The 25,148-nt window shown below is 47.6% G+C and overlaps 1 protein-coding gene across 1 annotated transcript; it reads left to right on the top strand.

Annotated features, from left to right (window-relative positions):
• The first annotated feature begins 983 nt into the window (after positions 1 to 983).
• Positions 984 to 24,829, top strand: PFKM (phosphofructokinase, muscle). The gene is made up of 23 exons (XM_029953365.1): positions 984 to 1,083; positions 4,730 to 4,822; positions 10,958 to 11,031; positions 11,848 to 11,925; positions 13,501 to 13,690; positions 13,915 to 14,080; positions 14,818 to 14,862; positions 15,277 to 15,385; positions 15,497 to 15,592; positions 15,826 to 15,918; positions 16,521 to 16,646; positions 17,800 to 17,864; positions 18,351 to 18,420; positions 19,177 to 19,326; positions 19,769 to 19,839; positions 20,199 to 20,286; positions 20,361 to 20,513; positions 20,997 to 21,161; positions 22,202 to 22,263; positions 22,493 to 22,604; positions 23,789 to 23,888; positions 23,970 to 24,075; positions 24,300 to 24,829. Exons 2-23 carry the CDS (start codon positions 4,738 to 4,740, stop codon positions 24,442 to 24,444), a joined length of 2,349 nt encoding a protein of 782 aa, XP_029809225.1. The 5' UTR covers positions 984 to 1,083; positions 4,730 to 4,737; the 3' UTR covers positions 24,445 to 24,829.
• The last annotated feature ends 319 nt before the right edge of the window (positions 24,830 to 25,148 follow it).

Genomic DNA, 25,148 nt, shown 5'->3' with positions numbered 1-25,148 from the left:
AGAGTCAGATGCTCAACCTGACTAAGCCACCCAGGCGCCCCAAGGCTATTTCTTATTATTGATTATTAATGATTATTAATTCTTACTATATTCTGGGTAACTGTCTGTTATCACATATATGATTTGTAAATATTTTCTCCCATTCTACAGGCTGTCTTTTGATGGTAACGTTTGCATCACAAAAGTTACTTTTGTGTCTTCCAATGGTTTTATCTTTATTCCTATTGTTTGCAGCCAGAATATGCAGGGGCAGAAACAAAAGTAAGCAAGAGGAAGGGCATAGAAAGTCAGGAGAGGAAAGATGCCTGTGGAGAGGCATTGCAACAGAGACCTGGGTGGAGAAGTGGAAGGAATAAAGAGGATCTGAGGAAAGGATGCACCTTTAGCTCTGGGAGTTCGTGGCCCATGTTGCTTCCACGGACACTGTTTGCTTTGCAGCCCTGTATTTTCTCAGAGAAAGGTACATATAGAAGGAGTTTTTGACGTCCCTCTACAGAAAATACCGGTCGGTGTTCAATATTCCTCCAGGGCAGGGACTCTATTTCATTTATCTTTTCATCCTTCAGCACCTAATACAAAACCTGGCCCAAAGACTTTCCATAGTTGCTTGTTCAAAGAGTGACGGAGGTGTGAGGTAATGCATAAGGCCAGAGCGGGGAGGTTTATTATTAGTTTTGTTGTTGAGGATGTTCGAATGCAAGGAGTCTCAGCCATTCTGGCTAGGAAAAAGTTGTCTCTGCGGACAACATGCGAGGCAACTAAATGATTTCTTATTCCCACGGTGTACAGGAGCTGATGGCTCCCGAGACAGAGATGGGGACCCAAGAACCTTCTGGGGAGTGAGGAGACAGCGGATGCCATCGCTGTAGGTCCTTGGGAGGAGGAGGGCGGGTTGGAGAAAGAGGAGCAGGGGGAGGCGGAGTCTCCGGGCCAGCATCAGCTAGTGGAGGTTGGGAAGCCTCTCCTCTTTCCCCTCCCTTGTGGCCTCCACCTGGCTCCTCCCCGCGTTCGCCAAGCTCCCCTCCCCCTTCCCCAAGGACAGTCTGCAAGGAAGCGGTGGCGGAGGAGAGCTAAGACTAAAAGGCAAGAGGGGCCCTTGAGTAAAGACCGAGAGGGAAAGCCGAGAGCGAGGTGGGGATGACCGTGCTGGGAGGAGGCGGTGGGGAGAACTGGAAGGAGCGGACGGGAAAAGAAGAGGTGGTATGGCCCCAGAAGCTGGAGCGAAGAGGGGGGATGGGTAGGGGAGCCGTGGAGAATCCTAGCCCTTCGGCTCATTTCCCTCTGCTAGCATGCACGGCCCCCCGCCCCTGGGAATCAGGGATGGGTGAGTGGTGCTCGGACCTCGTTACCCCTGGCTGCCTGACTCTTATCCTGGCACTCATCAATTCAAATCAGTGCCCCTATGATGTTGCCTCCCTGTATTTATCCATCCCGCCTGCGTATCTACACACATGTGATTTTATATTTAGGTTTTATGTCTGGGTATTTCTATGTGTGTGTCACTGTGGATCTATAAAGGTTGCTTATATATGAATCTGCGTGCCTTTCTGTGTCCTGTGCCTGTATAACTGGTTTAGAGATACAGGAGAAGACTGTTTTTTGCAGGTCAGCCTTCCTACTAACCTTACACCTGGTTAATGGTGAATTCTCTCCCTCACTGAAAACTCCGCGGGGGCGGGGGAAGTTCCCTGTATGGGTTTGTCAGTGATGAGCTCCCAGAGTGAATGAGAAGAAAAAAATTCATGGAAAATGGGATCAGCACACTCATGTTTTGTTTTTTCTTCTCCAAATGTTTGCCTTCTTATTTGCACCAGCTACTTAGTCTTTTATTCCTTGAGAATAGCAGAAATTTGGACATGAACACTCCAGTTAATAGGAGAGTGTCTCTATCCATATGTGTTTATTACATTCATTTCCCTGTCACTATATGCTCTTAAGTCCTATTTGTATCTCTGTGTGTTAGAAATAGAATATGGAGCTGTCTGTATCCAAGCATATTAAATAAAAGCTTTCATAGGTCTGTGTGCATTTTGTGTTGTTCGTCAGTTCACTAATGCTTTCAACAAGGATTTATTGAACTGTTATGTGCATGGACTTCACCAGGCTTTAGTTAAGCTATGGGAAAGTTTTTTTTTTTTAAATAAACATGATTCCTCCCCAGAGGATTGTTCAGTCTAGTTAGGGAAAATAGCTTGTAGCAGTCATCTAGCCAGGGGTCTGCAAACTTTCTGCAAAAAGCCAGATAGTAAATAGTTTAGTCTTTGCAGGCTGTCTGGTCTCTGTCACAGTAATCTGCTCTGTCACACCAGCCCTAGGATAATGTGTGAAAGAATGAGAATGGTACGGATACTGAAATTTGAATTTCTTGTAATTTTCATATGTCCTGAAGTGGCTTTTTAAACCATTTAAAAATGTAAAAACCTGGGGCACCTGGGTGGCTCAGTCAGTTGAACATCTGGCTCTTGGTTTCAGCTTAGGTCATGATCGCAGGGTTGTGGGATCCAGCCCCGCAGCAACAGACTCCATGCTGAGCCTGGAGCCTGTTTGAGATTCTCTCTCTCTCTCTCTCTCTCTCTCTCTCTCTCTCTCTCTCTCTCTCTCTCCCTCTCTCCCTCTCTCCCTCTCTCTCCCTCTCTCCCTCTCTCCCTCTCTCTCCCTCCCTCCCCCCCCCAAAAGTTTCTTAAAGGGGCACCTGGGTGGCTTAGTTGGTTAAGTGTCCAACTTCAGCTCAGGTCATGATCTCATGGTTCATGGGTTCAAGCCCTGCGTCGGGCTCTATGCTGGAAGCTCAGAGCCTGTCTTCAGATTCTGTGTCTCCCTCTCTCTCTGACCCTCCCCTGCTCACGCTGTCTCTCTCTCTCTCTCTCAAAAAAAAAAAAGTTTCTTTAAGAAAAATAAAAATGTAAAAACCTTTCTTAGCTTGCTGCCGTACAAAGCCATAAAAAGAGCTGGATTTGACTTGAGATCTGTAGTTTGTTGACCCCTGATCTAGTCCAACCTTATCATCAATATATAAGAAGCAAGTTAAATGCCACATAAAGCAACAATTAAGTGCTAAATGAATGATCTAATGATCTGTTAATCACAGACAATATGTGATTGGAGGAGGTCCAAAAAGAATTCTTCCTGTGGTAATCGGTGAAGGGTTAATAGGCTTAGAGGCCTGACCTTAAATGATGGAGTGGGATATTGATCTGTGGAAGGCCATGTGGCCTTCTGGATGAAGGATGCAGGGTGCTCAAGTACACAAATGGAAAGGAGCAAATTAATGTTCAGGTGATGATGGAGAAGAAAATTCATGGGGACAAAGCTTCAAGCTTTGGCAAGGGCTAGATCATGGAAGCTTAGAATGCCAACTCAAGAATTTGGAGTTTATCCACGAGAATGGATTATATGTAGTATTTGATATGTAGTCTATGTAGTATATGTCTGTGAATCTGTGTCCCATAATAACGCTATATAGGTTTGCGTATGTATGTCTTCATGAGTGTCTCATTGCATGTACTTTATTGGCATGTATGCAGATTTGTGTGTTTATGTGACCTGTGTCTTTATCAGCAGCCACCCTGAGTTCCCCAGATTCACAGCAGAAACATGAGCTGTGCATTAAGGTCATCAGCCCCGGTTGAAGTGAATGCGTCCTCTCTCCACTGAGGCCCCAGGGTCCTATGACCTTCCGGTGGAGGTCTATTCTGTGTCTCTTACAGAGTGGAGAAGGGAAACACAAACAGGGGGACTAGCTATTGTAAGAGGAATTCAGGTGGAGAGGGGTGCTGAGGATGCAAATAAGAGAAGAATAAGGGAAGATAAAAAGGGAGAAGAATAGGACTTGGTAACTGTTTAGACTCTGACAGTAAGGAGGAGAGAAATTTAAAAACTTAGATTTTAGCCTAGATAACTGGGAGAGTGGATGACTCCTTTGACATTTCATGGATACAAAAGTATGTCTTGTGTGTTCCTTTGAGAGAAATAAGCCCTAAAGACAAAAATAGGAAGGTGGTCACATGCCATGTGTACATATGTATGTGTATTAGGCCATGATTCTGTGTTGCTCTTCCCATTTGATAGCATGTAGTGTGAAGGGCAAGGCCTGGAGGTGAGTCAAGAGATGCTTAGGAGGCAGGGAGCCTGAAAGCGATGGGAAAAGCCATAGAATGTCTTTAACCATTCCTGAGCCTGAACCATCATTTTGCACACGCTCAGATGTGCATGTAAAACTTCTAACTCTAGTTCCAGCTTAGCCCAATTCCATAAAACTGAACCGTAATCTTCACCATAACCCTGCCTATGCTCACTTTTCTGTTTCCACTTGGCTGGTTCTGGTCAGTGCCCCAAACCTCACCGATTTCTACAGCCTGCAGCAGCCCTTCCCTTCAGTGAAAGGAGGAGTCATTAAGGCCACCTTAACTTTCCTCCTTCCTTTTTCATTTCTGTTAGTCAACTGCCCTTCCCCTTGACCTTAGCTTGTTCTTCAAGTAGGCTCCAATTTAGGTGGGAGGGATTAGCCAGGACCTTTGCAGTCTTGGGTTTGATTACGGTGACATTTCAGCTTGTCAGTCTGTGGGGGTGTGGCCCACTTCTGGAAGAAGTCCAAAATACCCAGGCTGCAAAGCTCAGACTTAGTATAGTGGGAGAGCCTGACTGAGGTGGCTCTAGCCAGTCTAAGAGAGCCATTTCCTGAGCACCTCAATCCACCTGTGTCTTAACTGATCGTTCTCTTGAATTCTAGAGTGGATCATGACCCATGAAGAGCACCATGCAGCCAAAACCCTGGGGATTGGCAAAGCCATCGCCGTGTTAACCTCTGGTGGAGATGCCCAAGGTAAGGAGGAAGGCCCTGCTTGGGGAGGGACAAAAAACCATGGCTGGTAGGCCCCTTTGAGTTACTTAACCGCCTTAGCATGTAGAACAGAACTGTCCTCCATAATGTCCTCCTGCTGTAGTTCACACTGGATTCCTGGGCTTTCCCAAGAATCTCTGTCAGGTCTAAGTCCCCAAGTGTTGCTGGATATTATTTGCTCTACTTTAATTTACTCAAATCTTCATAAAACTTCTTTCCAAGTTTCTTTGAAGATTTGGAACCATTTTGGTCCTTTGGTACCTAAAAGACTGACTGGTGTTTTCTCAAGCATCATTAGGAAGAAAGAGACTAAATAGATAAAATTGTTGAGAAAGCAGTAGGTAGATTCACTTCAAGTGCATTGGAAATGGTGGGGGGAGGGGGAGATGCAGAAATTGGTATTTGGTGGGCTCTAGCTAGATCTTCAGGTATTGCCTCTGAGATGTGTAGAGTTCCTGCACCGACCAGGGTCCAGCACCTCACTTCTATAGCACATTTCCTTCAAATGGGCACAGTTCTGCTTCATGCTCAGTGTTCTCTGGCCTTTCCTCCTCTTCATTCCTTCAGCTCTCAAACAAACAGGAACAGCCATCAGTTAATCAGTACAGACCTGTGGCGTGAGGGGTGGGGGTCAGAAAGCAAAGCCAGAGAGAACTCCTTTCTGCTTTGAGTCCTAGAAGCCTGGAAGTTAGGGAAGTCAGGTATATGGAAAAATGAAGTGGGAGATAGGGAATGTGTGATTTTTTTCTCTTTTAATGATCTTGTGTATTGTAATTTATAATATGTTGAAGAGAGTCAGAATCTCTTTGAGAGGGATACCAGAACGTGGAGACTATGTGAGAAAAATAGAGAAGGAAAGAGATGTCCGCTAGTCTCCCCTTCACTCTGTTCCACTCTCTGTAGGCTTCCTGGACTTTGTGTTAAATACCCACTTTGCTTAGAGCCCTACCTTGTATGTTGTGAAGAAGTTAATTTCCTTTGGAAACTTATAGTTTTAGAAGGAAAGATAACATACATTACTAGAATTCTCATGTAAGGCTCATAAATAATAATAATCAAGTGTGCCTAACCAAGTAGAACCCACTTCTGTAATGAACAGATATGCCTTGGTTGGATTAACCAGGGAAAAGGTCACGGAGAAGGTAGATTTCAAGAGACGGAAATCTTGATTCTGAACTGAGTTCTTCATTCACCAGTGTCTGGTATGCAGTGTAAGTGCTAAATAAACGTATTCCTAGTTAAACGCAAAGGGCGTTATTGAGCACCTGCGTCGCAAACAGGATGCGGGCACTAAGGATACTTTGATGAAAAAGTCACACATTGTCTTTGTTCTTACGATCATTCTCACTATATATTAGTAAATCTAGACTTTAAATATATTTTTAAGTAATGAATATTTAATTGTAACTGATATATATGATGAACATGAGAATGGGGATACTTAGGAAGGAGGGCACAGAGGTCTGAGTTCAGGAAGAGTGGCCAGATTAGGAGTGCAGAGCCCTACTTGAGGCTGACCTTGCTTCTATTGCTTCTCTGCTGTCTCCTGAAAAGGATCCCATACTACATAAACTCTGAGTGTTAATCCTAAAACCTTGGTAGGGTAGCCTGTGAAACTGGATTAAGTGAAGCAAGAGCCTGCTAAAAATCCAAGTGAGGAAGACAGAGGAATTTATGAAACAGAGGGCTCTCTGAAGAGGGAAAGAGGTAAAAAAAAAAAAAAGAGAGAGAGAGAGAGAGAGAGAGAGAGATCTAGGATTTAACTTGGATCTAAGAGCAGTAGAGCCCTTTCAGCTTCTAATCCTGAGCACAGAAACCCTCTTATTCCAGAGGGACCATCACCCACTTAAAGGGAAGATCATCCTCCGTGGAGGCAGGTGCTAGCATAAGCTGATTTTTGGAGGGCCAGCTGGACCCAGGCCTATGGGATCCTGTGACAGGCACAGTGTACCCAGGGAAATATCCAGCTGCGAGGCCACATAACATCACAGGTGCATGTGCGCAGGTGGTACAGGATGAAACTAAGGGAGACAGGGAAGCAAAGCAGAAAACTCAAAGTAGCGACGAGAGGTCTCAGCTGAAGGAGGAGCTCAAATACAGTAGTGGCCTGCCTGCCCAGAGATAGATTTAATGATCTTTAGTTCTCTGAGGGAGAGGACACAGAAATGATTTTTAACCCAGAGGCTGTGGGTCACATGGGAAAGTGAAGGTTATGTTCTGCAAAACCCACAGAGGCTACAGCTCTGAGCTGTGCAAAGCAATAACCTCTTAAAGCAGAAGAGAGGCCAGATTTCAGAAACCCTGAGCTCAGAAGCTGGGTTGAGTGGATACAGATTCCAGCCGAGGAAGGGCCCCAGCTCTGCTAAACCATTCCACATTTGGCTTATTCTGCTGAAAAGGATCTCAGTCATCACTCTAGCCTTCTGCCTTTGGATGGGCCATCCATTCCAAATGCATGTTTATCCTGTTTTTAAAGGATTACAAGAACAGGGATTCTATTACCTAGCTGGATTGCTTTTCTAGGATTTCTAATATTAATTATATATTTCTCAGAAATGTAATTCAGAGCTAACATTTATTTTTCATGTTGGAATAAAGGATTTTCTTATTCAAAGTTTAATTAAGGTAGAAACTTCTAACATCTGCTTTCAAAAAGATAGTGACATAGTCATTTATTATTTTTTTCTATCTCATGTCATAGAGACTCATTCCCCTTAGTTCTCCCCAAAGCCTCTTGCCTACAGGCTGTAATTAGAAACTCCAAAGTACGTGCCTCTGATGTTTTCCAGAGCCCCTCCTGGCTGTACCCAGAATACCACCTGGGTGGGGCCTGTAATCTTATCCTTCGTCTTGCTTCTAATAAGTCAGACAGCTGCGAATAGAGGGTTATTTAGGGCAACATGGAACAGCCAAGGAGAGCCTGGCCAGGACTGGTCTGGGGCCAGACTAGGCCAGTGATGTTAAATAGGAGAACCCAAAGAATTACTGGGACTACCTAGCATAAGTTGTGTATGCATCCAGTCTGTGAATTCTAGGGAGCTGAGGGTTTGAAACGCAGGTATAGGGGATAATGAGAGTCCTAAAACTTGATTTCTAGGAAAACAGCTGTCTAACTTAGAGGCAAGATGACCTCTGAAAGTTCATAAGATAGTTGATAAGACTGCGGTAAGAAGGTAAAAAGGGAGAAGAGAAAGAATCTTCTTTTCTTGTGGGATTTTTCTTCTGCCCAATAGATTTGGATATTTCCTACCTGTCATCTATTGTTTACTTTGTACTTAAAACCTCTTAAGTCATTTGTTTTTCTTAAATCTTCTCTCCCCTACCCTTACTCATCTTGAGAATAGGAAACAGCATTCCAACCTATAAATTTCAGAAGAGTGTTTTTTCTATATTTCTTAAGATTGCAAATTCATACTCCATAACTCCAGGTATCCAATAGAGAAGCCTGTAGGCCTTTTGAAAGTCCAGAAAATAAACAACAGTTTCATTTCTGTTCTGACCTACTGATTTATCCTTCCTAAGGCATTGATGGCTTTACATTGACCCTGACTTTGTTCTTCTCATACACACAGGCTTTTCCTAAAGCATCTGAGAAGCCTACTCCCATCACAGATTTTTCCATTTTGATTCCTTCAGTTTGAGGGTGTGAATCTAGACGTGGAGACTTAGTGCGACTTTGCCTTAGTGATGGTGTAAGTGGGCTTTGACAGCAGTGCTCACTAGTGACCTCTTGTTGGCAAGCCCAACATTCCCATTCTTATCTGAGATCAATCATTGTAAGCATTTGACACCGTTACAACTTCTCAAAACTGTTCCCTTTGGCTTCTAAGACATGGCTAAGGCCTGGGTTTCTTTTTGGCTCTCTTGCTTTTCATTAGTTTCCTTCATGGAACCCATCTTCCCCTGCCCATTCCCTCAGCATTGGTTTTTCACAGTGTTCCATTCTTTGCCTTTTGCATTCTAATTGTACATATTCTTATGAGACCATCTCTCCCAAGTCCACATGGGTGTCCCAAAAGAACTTCAAGCTCAGCATTTGCACATATGAATGTATCATCCACAACCCTACCTGCCCAAATCAAAAGTTGCCTCTGCTTAGTTAATTACACCTCAGTCTTACTACTCTTTGCCTGTCAGTCATGGGGCTTTTTCCATCTTCTTCTCCAATACCTTGAAATCTAACCACCTTGTTACATTTCTGTTTCCTCAGTGTCTCCTGTCCAGTGTCTCTGTTTTGTCCCAAATGCCGCTCTCTCAGTCTAGGCCCTCATTTTGTCTAGGCTGACAAAGAGCCATGTCATCCCAGTGTCCTCCACATTCCCACCTCTGTGATCTTTCTGAGATACAGATAGCATCATGTCTCTCCACTCTTAAAGGTCATCAGAGATTCTCCATCATTTGCAACTTTTGTTTTCTAGGTCAAAGACCTCTTTAAGAATCAAATGAAAGCTGCGGACCTTCTCCCAAAGGAAATTCCTGGGCCCAGAAAACTTTTCATACCATTTCATGGGTTCAGGGATTCCCTGAAACCATTACCCATGGATCCCCAGTCAAACCCTGGCCTACAGAATAAGAGCCAGACTTCCTCATGTGGCATCCAGGTGCCTGCTTACCTGTTGTAGCTTCACCGCTCACCACTTCCTATCTTACATTTTATTCTTTGTAATGCTGAGTTACCTAAGGTTGTTTCTTGACCCTCACCTTTATTTGTGCTATTTCCCTGCCTAGAGCACTGTCCCCCAAAGTGTCCACCTGACATAAAAGATTTATAAGGAAATTGTCCTTAGATCTCAGGTCAAATGCTGTATTTTCTGTATAACCTGTTCTGACTTCCTTTCTGGCAGCTTAGATGCTCCTTCCCCCGGTCCCCACTGCACTTTGTACAAATCTCCTTCATAGGGATCCATATTGTAACCATATTATATTCTTCACAAGTCTTGAGGACCGTTGCGACCTCCTGAATGTTTGCATCCCTAGACTATCATTCACTGCGGTTTCCCTAGTGCCTAGATAGTGCCTAGACCATGGTAGGTATTTAGTAAATATTTGCTCAGTGAGTGAAGGGGCCTTCAATTTGATTTGGTGCTTACATCCATCTCACACCAGCTTTTGTCAGCCTGCATAAAAAAGATATTTTGGTGTTTTGGTTCTGTTTCATTCCGGATAGCTTTGGAGTTTAGAGTAGTTCATGATGGACTTTAGCAGATTTTTCTAATTACTGGTTTCTCTAGTGCTCACTGGTACATGATTTTTCTCGAGGTTAAGGACCCTAGGAATAGATTGTAGATTGAAATAAAAAAAATGTACTGGGGTATCTGAGGGAGGGTGGCAAAAATGGTTCACAAGAAATTGATCTATCAGGACTCTGAGATTCCTGCGTCTCACCGTGAGTCCCTTCTCACATTACAAGGCAGGATGGGGTTACCGGGATCCAGACCCAGGAATGTGTTCCGTGTCTCACTGGGGAAGCTCTGCTTAACACAATTATCTGTAGCGCTCTTTCTAATATGGAGGCCGTTACAGCTTCCACCGTGTGGTGTGCACGGCGGTGCCTCCACAGTGCTCTTGGGAGAAACGGTTCCTGTCACTGAGTATCTACTTGAAAGGGAAAGTACTTACATGGGAGAGAGAGGAAAGGCTCTCCTCTCTGTTTTAGTCCTAATTCGTTTTAGTTCTAATTGTTCCTCCCAGTGCAGAGACTGGGCTCTGTGACCGTGACATCTTTGAACTTTTGTTTCCAAATCTGTAAAATGGAGGTAACTTCAGGGTTGTGGAGAGGATGAAATGAGATGAGGTTTGACAAGCATCTAGCAGTGTGTAACCCTACAGTAAGCATTCAGGATTATTAGTCCCCAGATTGCCCTGGCAAGGAAAGCTCTTAGGAAAGATGCGACTGAGGTGGTGGTGGGGGGGAAGGGAGATGAATTGGGGGTATTCTGAGCTACATGAACACTGAACATGAAAATTTAATGTTAGCGGGGAGGCCGGAAGACTTGGAGGAGAGGAATATTCTAGATTCAGAGAAAAGCCTAAGAGAAGGACTATGTTATATCTTTTAGTCCAGGCTGCTTTTCTCAGGAATAACCTCTTCCTGTCATCTTCCTTCCCTCCATTCAGGTATGAATGCTGCTGTCAGGGCTGTGGTTCGAGTTGGTATCTTTACTGGTGCCCGTGTCTTCTTTGTCCATGAGGTTGGTTCTCTACTTTGTTCTCCATCATTCTTTCTGTTTTCTGCTCTTCCCCTGCCCGCTTCCTCTCTCCTCACCACCCAGTTACATGCCATGCCTCAGGGACCTGGCTCAGCTCCATCTTCATGAGTCTCTCCCCGACTCCTGTCTCCACTAATGATGGTGGGGTCTAGGGATCTACAGACTCGGTCCTCATGTTGCCTGTTCAATTCAAAGGAAGAAGTTACTCTCTCTCCCCCTTAACTCCACCAAAACAAAGAGAGAAGCTGAAATGAGGATTTCACAGAAAATTTAGTATGTCCAGAGACAGAGCCTTTGGAAGGAACAAAGTGTCATCAGATTTCTATAGTGTGCTGAACATCCTTAGGTTCTAACTTCTCTTCCCTATCTCCCTTCCCTCTCATTATTTGCCCACCTTTCTCTTTCTCTCGTAAGGTTTATCTGCCTTCTCCTGAATTTTATCTTTTCAAGTCACCACCTTTTCCCTCTCCTGTTATCAAAGCTACCTGCTGTCCCTGGGGAAGCAGACTAAAGGACATGGGATGAGCCAAAAGCAAGAGGAATTAGGATGAAATATTAGGAAGGACACCCTGACCTTTCGAGATTGGGGGTGGAATAGAAGAGGGTATTGAAAGGTTGATGTCTTCTTCCCTGGACTGTGTTAAATATGACAGACAGTGTCATGGGCATCCAGAGATCAGTAATAGGAGGAGATGACTTGATTCTCAGAGAACTTCTTCCCAGAGATCCTGTCCTAATCATGGGAGCTTAGGGAGAACTGGCCTAGCAGAGGCTTAATGGGTGTAATGTGCTCCACAGGGTTATCAAGGCCTGGTGGATGGTGGAGATAACATCAGGGAAGCCACCTGGGAGAGCGTTTCGATGATGCTTCAGCTGGTATGTTCCAGAGGACTTCTGTCCCTTATTTGTCCTGTCCCTGTCCCACCCAACTCTAGTTTGGCCTTATGGTTGCTCAGGTTCCCCCCATGTGCCTTGACATGAAGGGTTCTGTGACAAGAGAGGTGCCATGACTGCCCTTTACTCTTTGCGTTTGAAAACATTACCCCGGTTCCTAGGGCGGCATGGGGGTGGGGTTGCGGTCACAGGACAGTTTGCTCTTTATAGAAAGGTCATAGGCAAGACTGAAGGAACTGGCACATAAGCAGGTCCTGCTCTGGGGTCACAGGGATGGTCTGGCCAGGAAAATAACCTTCCCAGAGGCCTGGAGCCAGAGTCAGAAGTAGAGCTGAAATCTGCTGGTCCTCACATGATGGTGAGAAGGTCACCTGAAACCACACTGTTTAGGGGAGGAAGGAACCAGTGTAGCCTCTTAGAGTTTCCAAAAATACCTTAAGATTATGCTGATTGCATCCACCACAACCCTTTGTGCTATTTTCTGATTTACTGAAAAACCACAAATTAAATTTGTATCTCCATTCTTTACACCGGTCCTCTAAAAATACATGGGAAGAAATGTAATATGCAGTACTTAGCGAAGGCCCCTTATAGGCAGTGGTGCCTACTGTTAAGTGGTGTGAAAACAGGTCAGAATTCTCTATCAAAAGGCATGGATACCATAAGCTTATATAATTTGTGAAAACCCTAAGTATACTTACCTCTCTCAGGGCATCTATAAGCCTGTGGGAATTTAAGGCTTTCTATACTCAACTGTGTTTTCTGTGAGTATGTGGATATTGTCTCCTTCTATGAGCACCATAGATCCTGAGGCGTGAAGGGGAAAGGATTGGCAGGGGCTGGCCACAGTTAGAAATCAGTGAGTTCAGAGGGAAAGCACATTGGGATGAACTCCTAATAATAGTTTGGACACAGTCCGATACAGTCAGGCCACTGGGGAGAATTTCCAAAGACTAACGTCAGTGCTACTTCTTACATTTCTAAGAACATGTGAAAGACGGAGATAATTCCAAAAGCCAACAGTATGTATGTATCCCTTTGCTCTCCTTGAGGATAATCACTTTGATGACAAAGCCTTCAGTGAAATGGGTTAATCCTCACAGTCTTCTAAGAGGTGTAGCAGAATATAGCAATGGCCCTATCCTAGCTCAGCCAGAATTATTTCCCTTTCCTTTAGAAAGGACAAATGACTTTTTTTTTTTAAGTTATTTATTTATTTTGAGAGAGAGTTGTGAGTGGGGAAGGGGCAAAGAGAGAGGGAGGGACAGAATCCCTACCAGGCTCCACACTGTAAGCACAGAGCCCGATGTGGGGCTCAATCCCACAAACTGTGAGATTGTGACCTTAGCTGAAATCAAGAGTCGGAAACTGTACCAACCGAGCCACCCAGGTGCCCCTAGAAGGGATAAATGACTCTTAAGGATGTCAGGGCACTTCCTAGAAGGCCAAATGGGTATGACAGCTCATTGTAGTGTTGGAATAGGGGAAATCTTAGCACATTGAGCCCAAATTTGGCTGTGTGGTCTGGAGGAGCTGACTCCTACTTCTTACCCACAGGGAGGCACAGTCATTGGAAGTGCTCGGTGCAAGGACTTCCGTGAACGAGAGGGACGACTCCGCGCTGCCCACAACCTGGTGAAGCGTGGGATTACCAACCTGTGTGTCATCGGGGGTGATGGTAGCCTCACTGGGGCTGACACCTTCCGTTCTGAGTGGAGTGACTTACTGAGTGACCTCCAGAAAGCGGGTGAGACATTGTCATAAGTATTGTTTGTGCGTGGGAACACACACCCCTCTCCCATTGGAGGAAATCATCATCTAGACACAAAAGGGAGGTCTTTGCTCTCCTCTCTCTGCCATTGCTTATACTTCCCATTGGCTGCAGTTCCTTCTGTCTCCAGTCATCCGCTCTTTAGGCGTGTCAAGCACCTCACCTCACCCGGTGGCTCCTGGTTTACTTCTCTTTGTCAGGTAAGATCACAGCAGAGGAGGCTACGAAGTCCAGCTACCTGAACATCGTGGGCTTGGTGGGTTCAATTGACAATGACTTTTGTGGCACTGACATGACCATTGGCACTGATTCTGCCCTGCACCGGATTATAGAGATTGTGGACGCCATCACCACCACTGCTCAGAGGTAAGGGGGCTTGCAGGGAAGCGGCGGGGGCTGGGGGTGGGAGATGGCAGCTGGAACAGGCTATAGGGCTAGAGAAGATTAATGCCCTTGGGCTCTAGACTCCCAACGACCCGTTTTCTGAGGCTGGAACACTGTCTTTAACGAAGAAGCACCCCTAAAGCCCTCGAATTGCACTGCTGTCTATATGCTGTGAGTTTGCCTCTTGTCACTGTCTTGCCCACTGTCCACAGTGTAGCCCTGAGGGCTTTAGTACCCGCGATCTCCCAAATGATGAGTGTCCAACCTGAGACAAGTGCAGGGAGCCCCAAACCTCAGCCACCCCTTCAGCTGTAGCACAGATTGCTGAAGCCATCACTGCTGCTGCTTAGCAGGCGGCCTGGGGAGGCAGTGCTGGAGAATATGGGAGGCGGAAGGTAGCAGTTTGCCAAGGTCATCCTAGGTGATTCCAGGCTGGTTGAATCCTCACTTCTTCACTTCTTTTTCTATTTTTTCCTTCCCTTTCTGGACCCCATCGCTCCCTGGAATAGAGCCGCTGTACTGACACCTTTTATTGCTATGTTTTAGTCGCCCTGTAGCCACCCTGGACCTAGGTCTGGGTCTTCCTGGTCTCTCCGGAAACCTGCTGGGAGGTTTATATAAATGGATCACCCAGGGAGGTTATGTGGCCTAGATGTGGGTGGCGGCTTGGGACCATCGGGACACTTGGACTGTGAAGGTCCCATGTCTGTGTCTTGCAGCCACCAGAGGACATTTGTGCTAGAAGTGATGGGTCGGCACTGTGGGTAAGATCCCCATCCTGATTCATTTGTTCTGTGGAACCAGCAGCAGCCTTCTTTTCCCCGGAGAGTCCAAAGAGGTCTCCCAGAGGTGTCCATGTTCATCTCAGCGTGGCCCCCTTTCCCTGTCTACCCCCAATACCCACATGTCCAAGGGTATGCCTGTGTGCACGTGCACAGGTTGGACACCTCTCTGAGACTAGAAGCCACTGTGGCAGGTGAGCACGAGTAGAAGGTGCTCTTCAGGGAAAAAATCTCATTGAGAAGCTGTCTCAGCCGTGCTCTTCTTCTCCCCCCAGGCACGAAAACACAGACCCTCACACATTTCACCAGCTATGGGGACAGGCAGACCCGCTGGGTACGGGTGAGGCAGTTTGTGGAGTGTGGCTCCTAGCGTGACACTTCTGCCTCTCACCTCAGGTACCTGGCCCTTGTCACCTCTCTCTCCTGTGGAGCTGACTGGGTTTTTATTCCCGAGTGTCCACCAGATGACGACTGGGAGGAGCATCTTTGTCGTCGGCTCACCGAGGTACTGGCACATTATTTTGCCCTTGAAAAACTGCTCGCCTGTTCCGCCGATGATACACTTCCCCTCCATCAGTTTCACCCCACTGACCACTTTCCTCCATTTCTTGACCAGACAAGGACCCGTGGTTCTCGCCTCAACATCATCATTGTGGCTGAGGGTGCCATCGACAAGACTGGGAAACCCATCACCTCAGAAGACATCAAGAATGTTAGTATGAATGAAACCAGAGAGGCCTTAGACACACCCTGCACCCCATTCCCCAGTGACTTCTGAGTCTCCCCTGGTCCTTCTGCACATCTCTTCCCAGGTTTCCTGCCCCCTGGTTTCCCAGGAATAAGATACAAGATAGAGGCTAAGCCACCTCGGCCTATCTAAGCCTCTGGTTGTTTTCTCTCTCTGACTCTGTATCCCTCTCTCTGTCTTTCTTTTGGTCCCTTCAGCTGGTGGTAAAGCGTCTGGGATACGACACCCGGGTCACTGTCTTGGGGCATGTGCAGCGGGGTGGGACACCATCAGCCTTCGACCGGATCCTTGTAAGTCATGGGGTTCTGTGGCTCTCGCGTCTTAGAACCCACGACTTGCCAAACTTCCCTGGCAGAACCCCACTTCCCAGGACAGGGGCTTACCCCACTGGTCATGCCGCCTCCAGTCTGCAGTGGCCCTTGACCCATTTACGTACACTCAAGTGTTCTCTTCTGTTGCAAAAAATGATGGGAAATGATATGCCTTCCAAATGGGGAGATCTAATATCTCAGCTTTGAGCATTAGTAAAATTGTTAAGACCTAACCTCAGACACCCAGGTTGAACCCTCTTATCCTACTTTCATTAGAAGAGAGAAGCGATACTCTTCTTTGTTTTATCAGTAAGAAGGGAATATTAAGCCTCAGTGATCTCCTCAATTACTATAATCGACATGCTTCTCTGGAACCAAATAGAATTCTAATGGCAAGAGGATGTAGAATCAAGCATTAGATGAAATCTGGGTAGGGAAGTAAAGCCCCATAAGCGCTTAGCTGTAGTTCTTAAATGTGCAACTTGACCCTGGGATTTGGAAGGACCTCGGTGCCCTGGCTCTCAGCCTGTCTGGATGGGGAGGCCTGAACCAGACTGTCTTTGCTCCTCGGCCTCCTGCAGGGCAGCAGGATGGGTGTGGAAGCAGTGATGGCGCTTTTGGAGGGGACCCCAGACACCCCAGCCTGTGTGGTGAGCCTGTCCGGTAACCAGGCTGTGCGCCTGCCCCTCATGGAGTGTGTCCAGATGGTAAGTACTGACCTCAGCTCCCCTTCCTAGCAGCCCCAATCCCCTGTCTTTGAGCTGGAGCTTAAAGGGAAAGAGACCAACTTCTAAGGGCACTGGAATTGGAGATGGAGAGGCAGCGTGGTTAGTCAGTCAAATGGGGAAAGAGCACAGTAGGCTTTGCATAGGAGCTGTCACCTCTCTAAGCCCCAGTGTCCCCGTCTGTTAAGTGTTCCTAAGGAATGTGAGAGAGGCTACATCCTACCACCTAGTGAGACCCAGTACTGCACCATATTCAGCCTCAGATGCTTTCGCCGTCTCTTTGTTGGAAAAGAAATTTAGTCTGTCTCCAAACATTATTAAAAGCAGGGAATATTATTAAGGTCTGGCTGGCTAGCTCATATGTTTCTATGATTTCTACCTTGAACACGTTTCTCTGAAACAGCATTAGGTTTCTAACGCTCACCCTGAGAGCTATTGTAAGAGCGGAGGGAAGCTTGATAAAAGGTCTGATGCAGTATCTGGAAAATATTGGATGCTCAGGAAATGGCTCTTAGTACAAAGGAATCGCTCCTGTGATACCACAGAGCAGTTTGTTTGGGAGCTAAGGTGGCTGGCTGATTCTCAGGGCTGGCCTGCACGCTCAGGGCTGACTCCCCATCTCCTGGCCTGCTTCTCTCTCCGACTCCGGAGTCCCAGCAACCTACAGCCCAGACGGGCTCCAGCCTTGCTTGGAACTGTGCATCCCAAAAGCTAAAGCACTGGCTTATAGAGCAGAAATCAGTAGTTGGGAGACACATGGGAGGGATTAGCTTTTCTTCCTTCTGGGATCTGTAGGGTCTTCTCCATTTATCCAGTTTAGAGGCTACTTTGAGGTTGTGGCCCTGGGTGCAGAATGGAGGAAGATGCTGTTTTGTCTCTGAGCACTCCTCTGAAAAATATTCTAAGTATAGCATTGAATTAGCTCCTTCCTTTTGCTGCTCATTACTCCAAAAATTAAGGAAAAACAAAGATGCTGCTTTCTGTGAACGTTTGAGGAGCACAGAAGAGATGGGAGGTCTGGTGGGCGGGATCCGGGCATAAGCGCGGGGACAGGCGGAGCGTTACGATGGGCTAGAAATCCAGCTGTGTGGAACCCTGCCCTGTAGTTATGACTCTTGTTGTGCTTCTCCCTCAGACCAAAGATGTGACCAAGGCCATGAATGACAGGAAATTTGATGAAGCCATGAAGCTGAGAGGCCGGTGAGGAAATGCCCAGAAGCTCACTAGTTATAGAAATCAGATGTTGGAATGAAGCAAAAGATGAATAGTTTCAGACTCAACATAAGAGCTTCTGCCCCTTCTTCTTACTGCCTCTGACGGTTCCTTCCCGAGAGAGTTGGTTGAGAGGTGGCCAGGAGGCACAGTTCGTCCCAGGGCTGCTCTTCAGGGGATTGGCCTGCTAAAATCCGGTGCTTTTGTGTGTGGGTTCCAGTCAGGTTTTCAGTTTCTCTAGCCAAGGGGCAGCGTCTCATGCTGAGCGCAGTGCCGGGGAGAAGAGTCCTCAGGGAGGGTTTGATCAGTTACTGGCCCTTTTTCAGCCCCTGCCCAGTCCCTGCTGTGTCCCAGTTACATCCTTTGAGGTTTGCTTTTTTGGACTTCACGCTCGGAGCAAAACTTTAAATGCCCTTGGCTGCTGGCCATGGGGAGTGGCTTGAAGTCCCCCCACTCCGCCTGTACTTTTTACAGGAGCTTCATGAACAACTGGGAGGTGTACAAGCTTCTGGCTCACGTCAGACCCCCAGTCACTAAGGGACCGGTGAGTTCTCTCCCTTTGACTCTGTCTCTCAGTCTCCCTCTGTGAAGTGCTGCCTCCACTCCATACAGCCTGTAGCCTCGCCAGCTTCTTTGCCCCAGTGCACTCTCCAGTGCTGAGTCCCTGACCCTCGTAAGAAATTTTCTCTTAGCCTCTGCAGATACCAGCCCCATGTTCTTAGTGCCCTGGACGTCTCTGCCCCAAGGCCCACATCCAATTTAGGATTGATGAGGTAGCGTGCAAGGACTGGGAACGAGGTTTATAGATGAGTCCCCTGGGCAGACCTGGGAATAGTCGTATCTGAGTGTACTTTAGCCACTTCTTCCACAGAAGTCGTGCTTCTCAGTATTTAGTGTCTATCAGAATTATCTGGGCGGCTTATTAAACATGCAGATTGCTGGATCCTTCCCGCAGAGAGGATTTAGATCTCGGGTTGGGGCCAGGAACAGGCAGGTTTAATAGGCTCCCTAGATCAGGCGGTCCAAGAACCACACTTTGGGAAATGCTGCTCTGGAAGGCCTCATTTGTTATGTAAAGCTGTCTGCGGGCAGGGACAGCGGCTTTCTTTATTGATTTGTGATAAAGAATTCGCTTCCACAGGATGAGGGAACAGGCCGTGCTGGCCTTCCCAGGGTGGGGGTGTGTTGTCCGGAGACACACGTCCTGACCCTAGGACCATGACGGACTCAAAGAGTTCAGCTTCCCTTACTGACCTGTCCCTCTCCTTGCCCTACTCCCTCTCCGCTTCCTTCTCCCCAGGGTAGCATACACACAGTGGCCGTGATGAACGTGGGGGCCCCGGCCGCAGGCATGAACGCTGCCGTCCGCTCCACTGTGAGGATTGGCCTCATCCAGGGCAACCGGGTGCTGGTCGTGCATGATGGCTTTGAGGGCCTGGCCAAGGGTCAGGTACGGGAACTGAAAGGAAGAGGGGCACATACTCTGGGGCCAAGAGTAGGCACGGGGAGGGTAAGTATAGCAGGGGTGACCTGTCCATCTTTTTCTCTTTCCTGGCCCCTCCCCTATCTCTCTCTACCTTTCTGTCCTCTCAGGGTTTGAGCAGAAGTAGATGCTTAATTTGGGGGCAGTATGAATAGGCAGGAGCCACTGAAACAAACCCTTTGCAGGCAACATACCTTATTTAATTCTCTGTCCCAAAGCTCAGTGCAGTGCCTGGCATAGTAGGTGCTTAATATTTGTGACTGAGCAATAAGCCAGAGGAAGTTCACTGAGGCGGGGAAAAGCCAATGTGTGGTGTTTCTTTTCCAGCCAGGGGGGTGTCAGGGTGGGATCAGAACTCAGGAAGTGGCATTCAGTCCGCAAGGCAGACCCATGTGACCTTTTCCTACAGATCGAGGAAGCTGGCTGGAGCTATGTTGGGGGCTGGACTGGCCAAGGTGGTTCCAAGCTTGGGACTAAAAGGTAAGTGCCATTATGGGAACACCTCCTCCTAGTCACCTCTAAAGATGTCCCTTGGAATGTGGGTGTCCGTTGATTAGCTCAGTGTCTACACTGCTGTAGTCTGCATCTTCTGTCCCAAGCTCACAGTAACCTCAGCGAGGGCAGGCATGCCCATTTAGACATCTCTAGTGACTCTAGCAATTTAAAGCCCCACTGTGTGTCCTTAGACAGCCGTGAGAAGTGGGGCAGGGAAGGGGACACAGGTCAAGGAGTTCTACATAAAGCATCTTCTAATTCTAGCTTTTTTCTCCCTCAACTTTGCTTAATTCTCCAAATTCCATCACTTCATCGCCCACCCCCGCCTTGCCCCAATCAACCAGGACTCTACCCAAGAAGAGCTTCGAGCAGATCAGTGCCAATATCACGAAGTTTAACATTCAGGGCCTCGTCATCATCGGGGGCTTTGAGGTGAGTGCCCTCCCCCTTGTCCCCTTCGCTCCGCCCTTTCCCGCTCCCCTTATCGCTGCCACTCTTCTTCTTAGGCTTACACAGGGGGCCTGGAACTGATGGAGGGCAGGAAGCTGTTTGACGAGCTATGCATCCCGTTTGTGGTCATCCCTGCGACGGTGTCCAACAACGTCCCTGGCTCGGACTTTAGCGTGGGGGCTGACACAGCACTCAATACCATCTGCACGGTGAGAGCCCACCACCACTTGCCGGGCCTCTGGCCAGCTCTGTAATCCCTGGCTGCGTGCGCTCCTGGAGAGCGAGCTGCTGCTTCTGTACTACCACGTGACAGTGTTTGGACGGTGCTTCTTCAAGCCCAGGCCTGTACACGCTTTATTTCATCACACTAGGGTGTTCGTTCTCACCCGTCAGCCTCCAGTGCATCAGTACTCTGCATACCAAACAGTTTTTCTGTCCTGAGTTCAAAGGGTCTAACTTTCCTACCTGACTCACAGAAAGGGTAAACACAGCCTCCTTCCCGGGAGACGAGTTCAACAGTGTGGTTGGCCGATGTGCCTGCTGTCCCTGAAGGCAAGAACTTGATGAGGTGTAGGGGCCTGGCTGACCTGAGCAGGGTGGCGTTCCAGCGCTGGTTTATGGCAGGGGTCAGAGAAGTGATAAGAATCAGATCCTGGAGCCTGTCTTTCTAACTGTGACCATTGCCTCTGCAGACCTGTGACCGCATCAAGCAATCAGCGGCAGGCACCAAGCGTCGGGTGTTTATCATTGAAACTATGGGTGGCTACTGTGGCTACCTGGCCACCATGGCGGGACTGGCAGCGGGGGCCGATGCTGCTTACATTTTTGAGGAGCCCTTCACCATTCGGGACCTGCAGGTAGATGGTCCCTCAGAGCCTTTTATGTCGCTCTCCCCTGCCCTAATCTGTCCCCACAGCATCCTGAGCTGTGAGAGCTCATGATAAGGATAACTGCTTGGTCTTTGGGGCCCTGCAAGGAAACTAGAATGAGCAGCAAGTGGGCATTTCCGGTGTAGCCTCGCACACATGACCACAGCTCTGTTGCTGGAGCATTCGTTTTGAAGGCCCCATGTTGCTAAGCCCTTCCCAGTGTGTTTTTCCATTTTGTCTTCAAAACACAAGTGCTATTATCTCTCTGTGTAACAGATAAGAAGGATTTAGAAAGGTTGAAAGACATTTCTAAACTTGTGAATAGGTGGCTTAACTAACAGAGCAAGTTGATGGTGTCGCTACAGCCTCAGGCCACCCCCGGGGCTTCCCTTGCTACCAAAGCAGACTCTTCTCTTTCCTGACCTTGTCATTTCTGGGGTTGGGGTGAGGTGCTGATTCCTTTTCCTCAGACGGGCCATGTGATCCTAATTTTCCAAGATCTCAGTTCACTGGAGGCAAGAAGAGCCACAAAGTGGAGGGGCAGCAGGCTGCGGGAACTCCCTCAGGAAAGACCCCAGCCAGCCCCTGCCAGGAATAGAGGTGGGAGTCTTCCTCCTTCACCGCCAGCTCCAAGCCCACGTGAAGGAACTGGTTCCTCCCAGGGGAAGCACTGCTGCTTACACGAGCAGCCCATTTAAAGGCTGACATGGAGAGCAGAGTCATCCCTCTGAGGGAAGGGAAGCAGAACCCCCTGGAAGGGGACACTGGGAGCAGGTGGAAAGGAGGTGTCAGTCACCGTGTCTGTCCCTAACTCACCCTCTCCCAGTTCTGCCTGGCTCATTTGTAGTCTTTGTTCACACTGCAGTGTGAACTCATCAGCTTCTCATAGGGACTAGGCACGGGATTGTAAACAGTTCTCCCCCGGTCCCTCGTCCCTTCCCAGAGGCCTGGTGGGAACAAGAGATCCATGCTCTTGCCCCGCCTTATCCACTCCTGGCTAGGCTTAGGATTTACTCTCTTGTTTTCAGGCCAATGTTGAACATCTGGTGCAAAAGATGAAAACCACTGTGAAAAGGGGCTTGGTGTTAAGGTACCTTATCCACTGTTTGTTTCTAAATGAAGAGAATATTTAGGCTTTGACTCTAGCCCACAGGGTGAATCCATGGTTGGGACACCCTGAGGAATTTGGGGACAAAGGGAAAGAACCGGAGCCATGGGAGGAGACAGAAATAGGAAGAACAAAGCCTATAGAAGCAGAAAAGAGTTGGGAGGGATGGGGAGATAACCAAAGTCACAGGCTTTTGGTCTCTACTTGGCAGGAATGAGAAGTGCAATGAGAACTATACCACGGACTTCATCTTCAACCTGTACTCTGAGGAGGGCAAGGGCATCTTTGACAGCAGGAAGAATGTACTTGGCCACATGCAGCAGGTCGGGAAGACACCCCAGTCGTGCCCTTCACCAGATGGCCACAACTCCCGATAGCTGTTGGGTCTCCCACTGGCTCCCAATCTGTTGAAGTCCGTCAGTGTCACCATAGAGCATGAGCCTGCAATTTTTACAAAGGTTATGTGGTCCGTCCTAGGGCAGGACTTCTCAACGTTGGCGCTATTGCCATTTTGGGCTGGATAATTCTTTGTTGCAGGTGGCTGTTCTGTGCCATTGTGGGATATTTTAGCAACATCCCTGGATCTACCCACTGGATGCCAGTACCACCTCCTTCCTAAGTTATAACAAATACAAAACGTCTCAGACATTTGCCAAATGTCCCCTGGGGGCCAAAATCATCTCCAGTTGAGAACCACTAATTCACTAGAAGAAAATGAGGCCCAGACAGGACAGACAGTTTTTCCAGGGCCGCTCATCAAGCTTGGGTGAGAGCCCTAATGCACCCCAGTGCTCTTCCCAGCACACCAGGCTGCCTTCCTGTGCAAGGACGACAGCCACCTTGCTGGTGTTGCGCTCCGTCTCCACTAACTGGGGTTTCCGGGGGAAGTGAATTCCCTTCTGCTACCCACATTCAATCCCCACCTATGGCAGACCTTGCTCCTAGACGGTACTGGTGGTCTTAGGCCTCCCCATCCCAAATGTCCCCAGCTGACACTGCTTAAATATGGACCTTTGACCTTTGTCTACCCACATATGAATTCCCAAAATCTCAGCTTGAATGAGCTTCTTAGCCCCTACAGGAATGGGGTACGGTTGGATAAAGTATGGTGATCTATTCCCCCTTTCCCATCTACTTTCACTTAGTTCAGAGAAAAGCTACATGATGTTTTATATTATGTTGGTTCGCAAGGAGCACTTGTCATTGATGGTGACAAATCAAACTGGAAGTGAATGACCAGGATCTGGCAGCTGTGGAGCTGGAGGAGGCAGCTGTGAGACCAGCTCCCCCCTTATCTAATTACTCTTACATCTGGCAAAATGGCCAAATAAGCTGTGCTAGCTCACCCTGTGCCCAGCACTGTCTTGGGGTTTCCTTCATGGTTTGACTTCTGGATTCCTGTTTCTAGCTGTAAATCTGAGGCCTATTCTTTCCTTTTTTCTGTGTATTCAGATATTTCTGCTACTCATTAGAGTCCTTCCCTCTGTAATTTTTATTATTTTTCCAGGGTGGAAGTCCAACTCCATTTGACAGGAATTTTGCCACTAAGATGGGTGCCAAGGCGATGAACTGGATGTCTGGGAAAATCAAAGAGAGCTACCGTAACGGTAGGTGGGGTTGGAGGGGCAGGCTCCTCCATAGAGCCTGGTTCTCCATTATAGGAGCTTACCAATCGTCCTTTATTGCAGGGAGGATCTTCGCCAATACACCAGATTCAGGCTGTGTTCTGGGGATGCGTAAGAGGGCTCTGGTCTTTCAACCAGTGACCGAGCTAAAGGAGCAGACGGATTTTGAGTGAGTACATCTATTTCCCTGGGAGTTTCAGGATCTACTCTTCCCATCCTGTTCTCTGTCTTCAATCCTTTCATCTTAGGAGTTAACACTTGTAGTTGTACCCATTTCAGATGTTAGCCCATGTCCTAAAACCCAGCCTCTTCTCAACTTCTTCTGTAAGCTTTTGATAGAATTCATTTGGGGTGCTGAAAAATTAAATCGCCATCTGTCTCATTTCTCTGTAGTCACCGCATCCCCAAGGAACAGTGGTGGCTGAAGCTGAGGCCCATCCTCAAAATTCTAGCCAAGTATGAGATTGACTTGGACACCACAGAGCATGCCCACCTGGAGCACATCAGTCGGAAGCGATCTGGAGAAGCTTCTATCTAAAACTCTCTGGAGTGAGGGTAATGGATTGTCTGATCATGGTCAGCTCACCCCAACAGATCCACGTCCATGTATTCTCCAGTGTTTTAGCCCATTTTTCATTAGGTTTCCTTTTAATCTGCACCTATAGCCATGACCAGCTCTGGCCAGGGAGCTGGGGCAGTGGGCAGTAAGTACAAGGTCCTTTTAGGTAGAATTTATCATCATTTCTACCCCAGCTTCATCTGTCACACAAGACTGGGCTCCTCTAGTGCTACTGATAGATTTCAGCTACTCAGTTAGAATCTTCCTAAAAATAAGCTTTATTTATTTCTTTGTGATAACAAAGTCTTGGTTCCTCTACTACTCTGACTGCAGTGACACTAATAAATGCCAACTGGTCACTGTGCTTTTGGTTCTCCTGTTGTCACTTTCATAAGTAGAATGTCATGCTGTCCAACCCAAAGCACCAGACTCTGCTCGAGACACATGGGAGAATGCATATGATCACCCCATGTACTTCTCTCCATCTCTCGGCTCTGCACATAGGGTCCTAGAACATGGTACACTGTCCTTTCCCCCATCACACACTAGTCGTCCTGCATCCTCTGTAGCCATAGTATGCCCCTCCAGTCTCCCTTCAGCATGAAGCTGTATCTCACCTCTTGATCATATTCCCATACCCAGGAGTGCTTTTTTCCAGCCATCCCATGATCTCTACTTCTCTT

This window comes from Suricata suricatta, chromosome 10, assembly GCF_006229205.1.
Source record: "Suricata suricatta isolate VVHF042 chromosome 10, meerkat_22Aug2017_6uvM2_HiC, whole genome shotgun sequence".
Lineage (NCBI taxonomy): Eukaryota > Metazoa > Chordata > Mammalia > Carnivora > Herpestidae > Suricata > Suricata suricatta.
The sequence above is the reverse complement of the archived record's forward strand: the minus strand, read 5'-3'. Positions and strand labels throughout refer to the sequence as shown.

Coding starts and splice junctions, on each gene's coding strand:
- PFKM (XM_029953365.1), top strand. CDS start 4,738: ATGACCCATGAAGAGCACCATGCAGCCAAAACCCTGGGGATTGGCAAA. Junction 13,691..13,914: donor GAGTGACCTCCAGAAAGCGG/GTGAGACATTGT, acceptor TCTCTTTGTCAG/GTAAGATCACAGCAGAGGAG. Junction 19,840..20,198: donor TCCAAGCTTGGGACTAAAAG/GTAAGTGCCATT, acceptor CCAATCAACCAG/GACTCTACCCAAGAAGAGCT.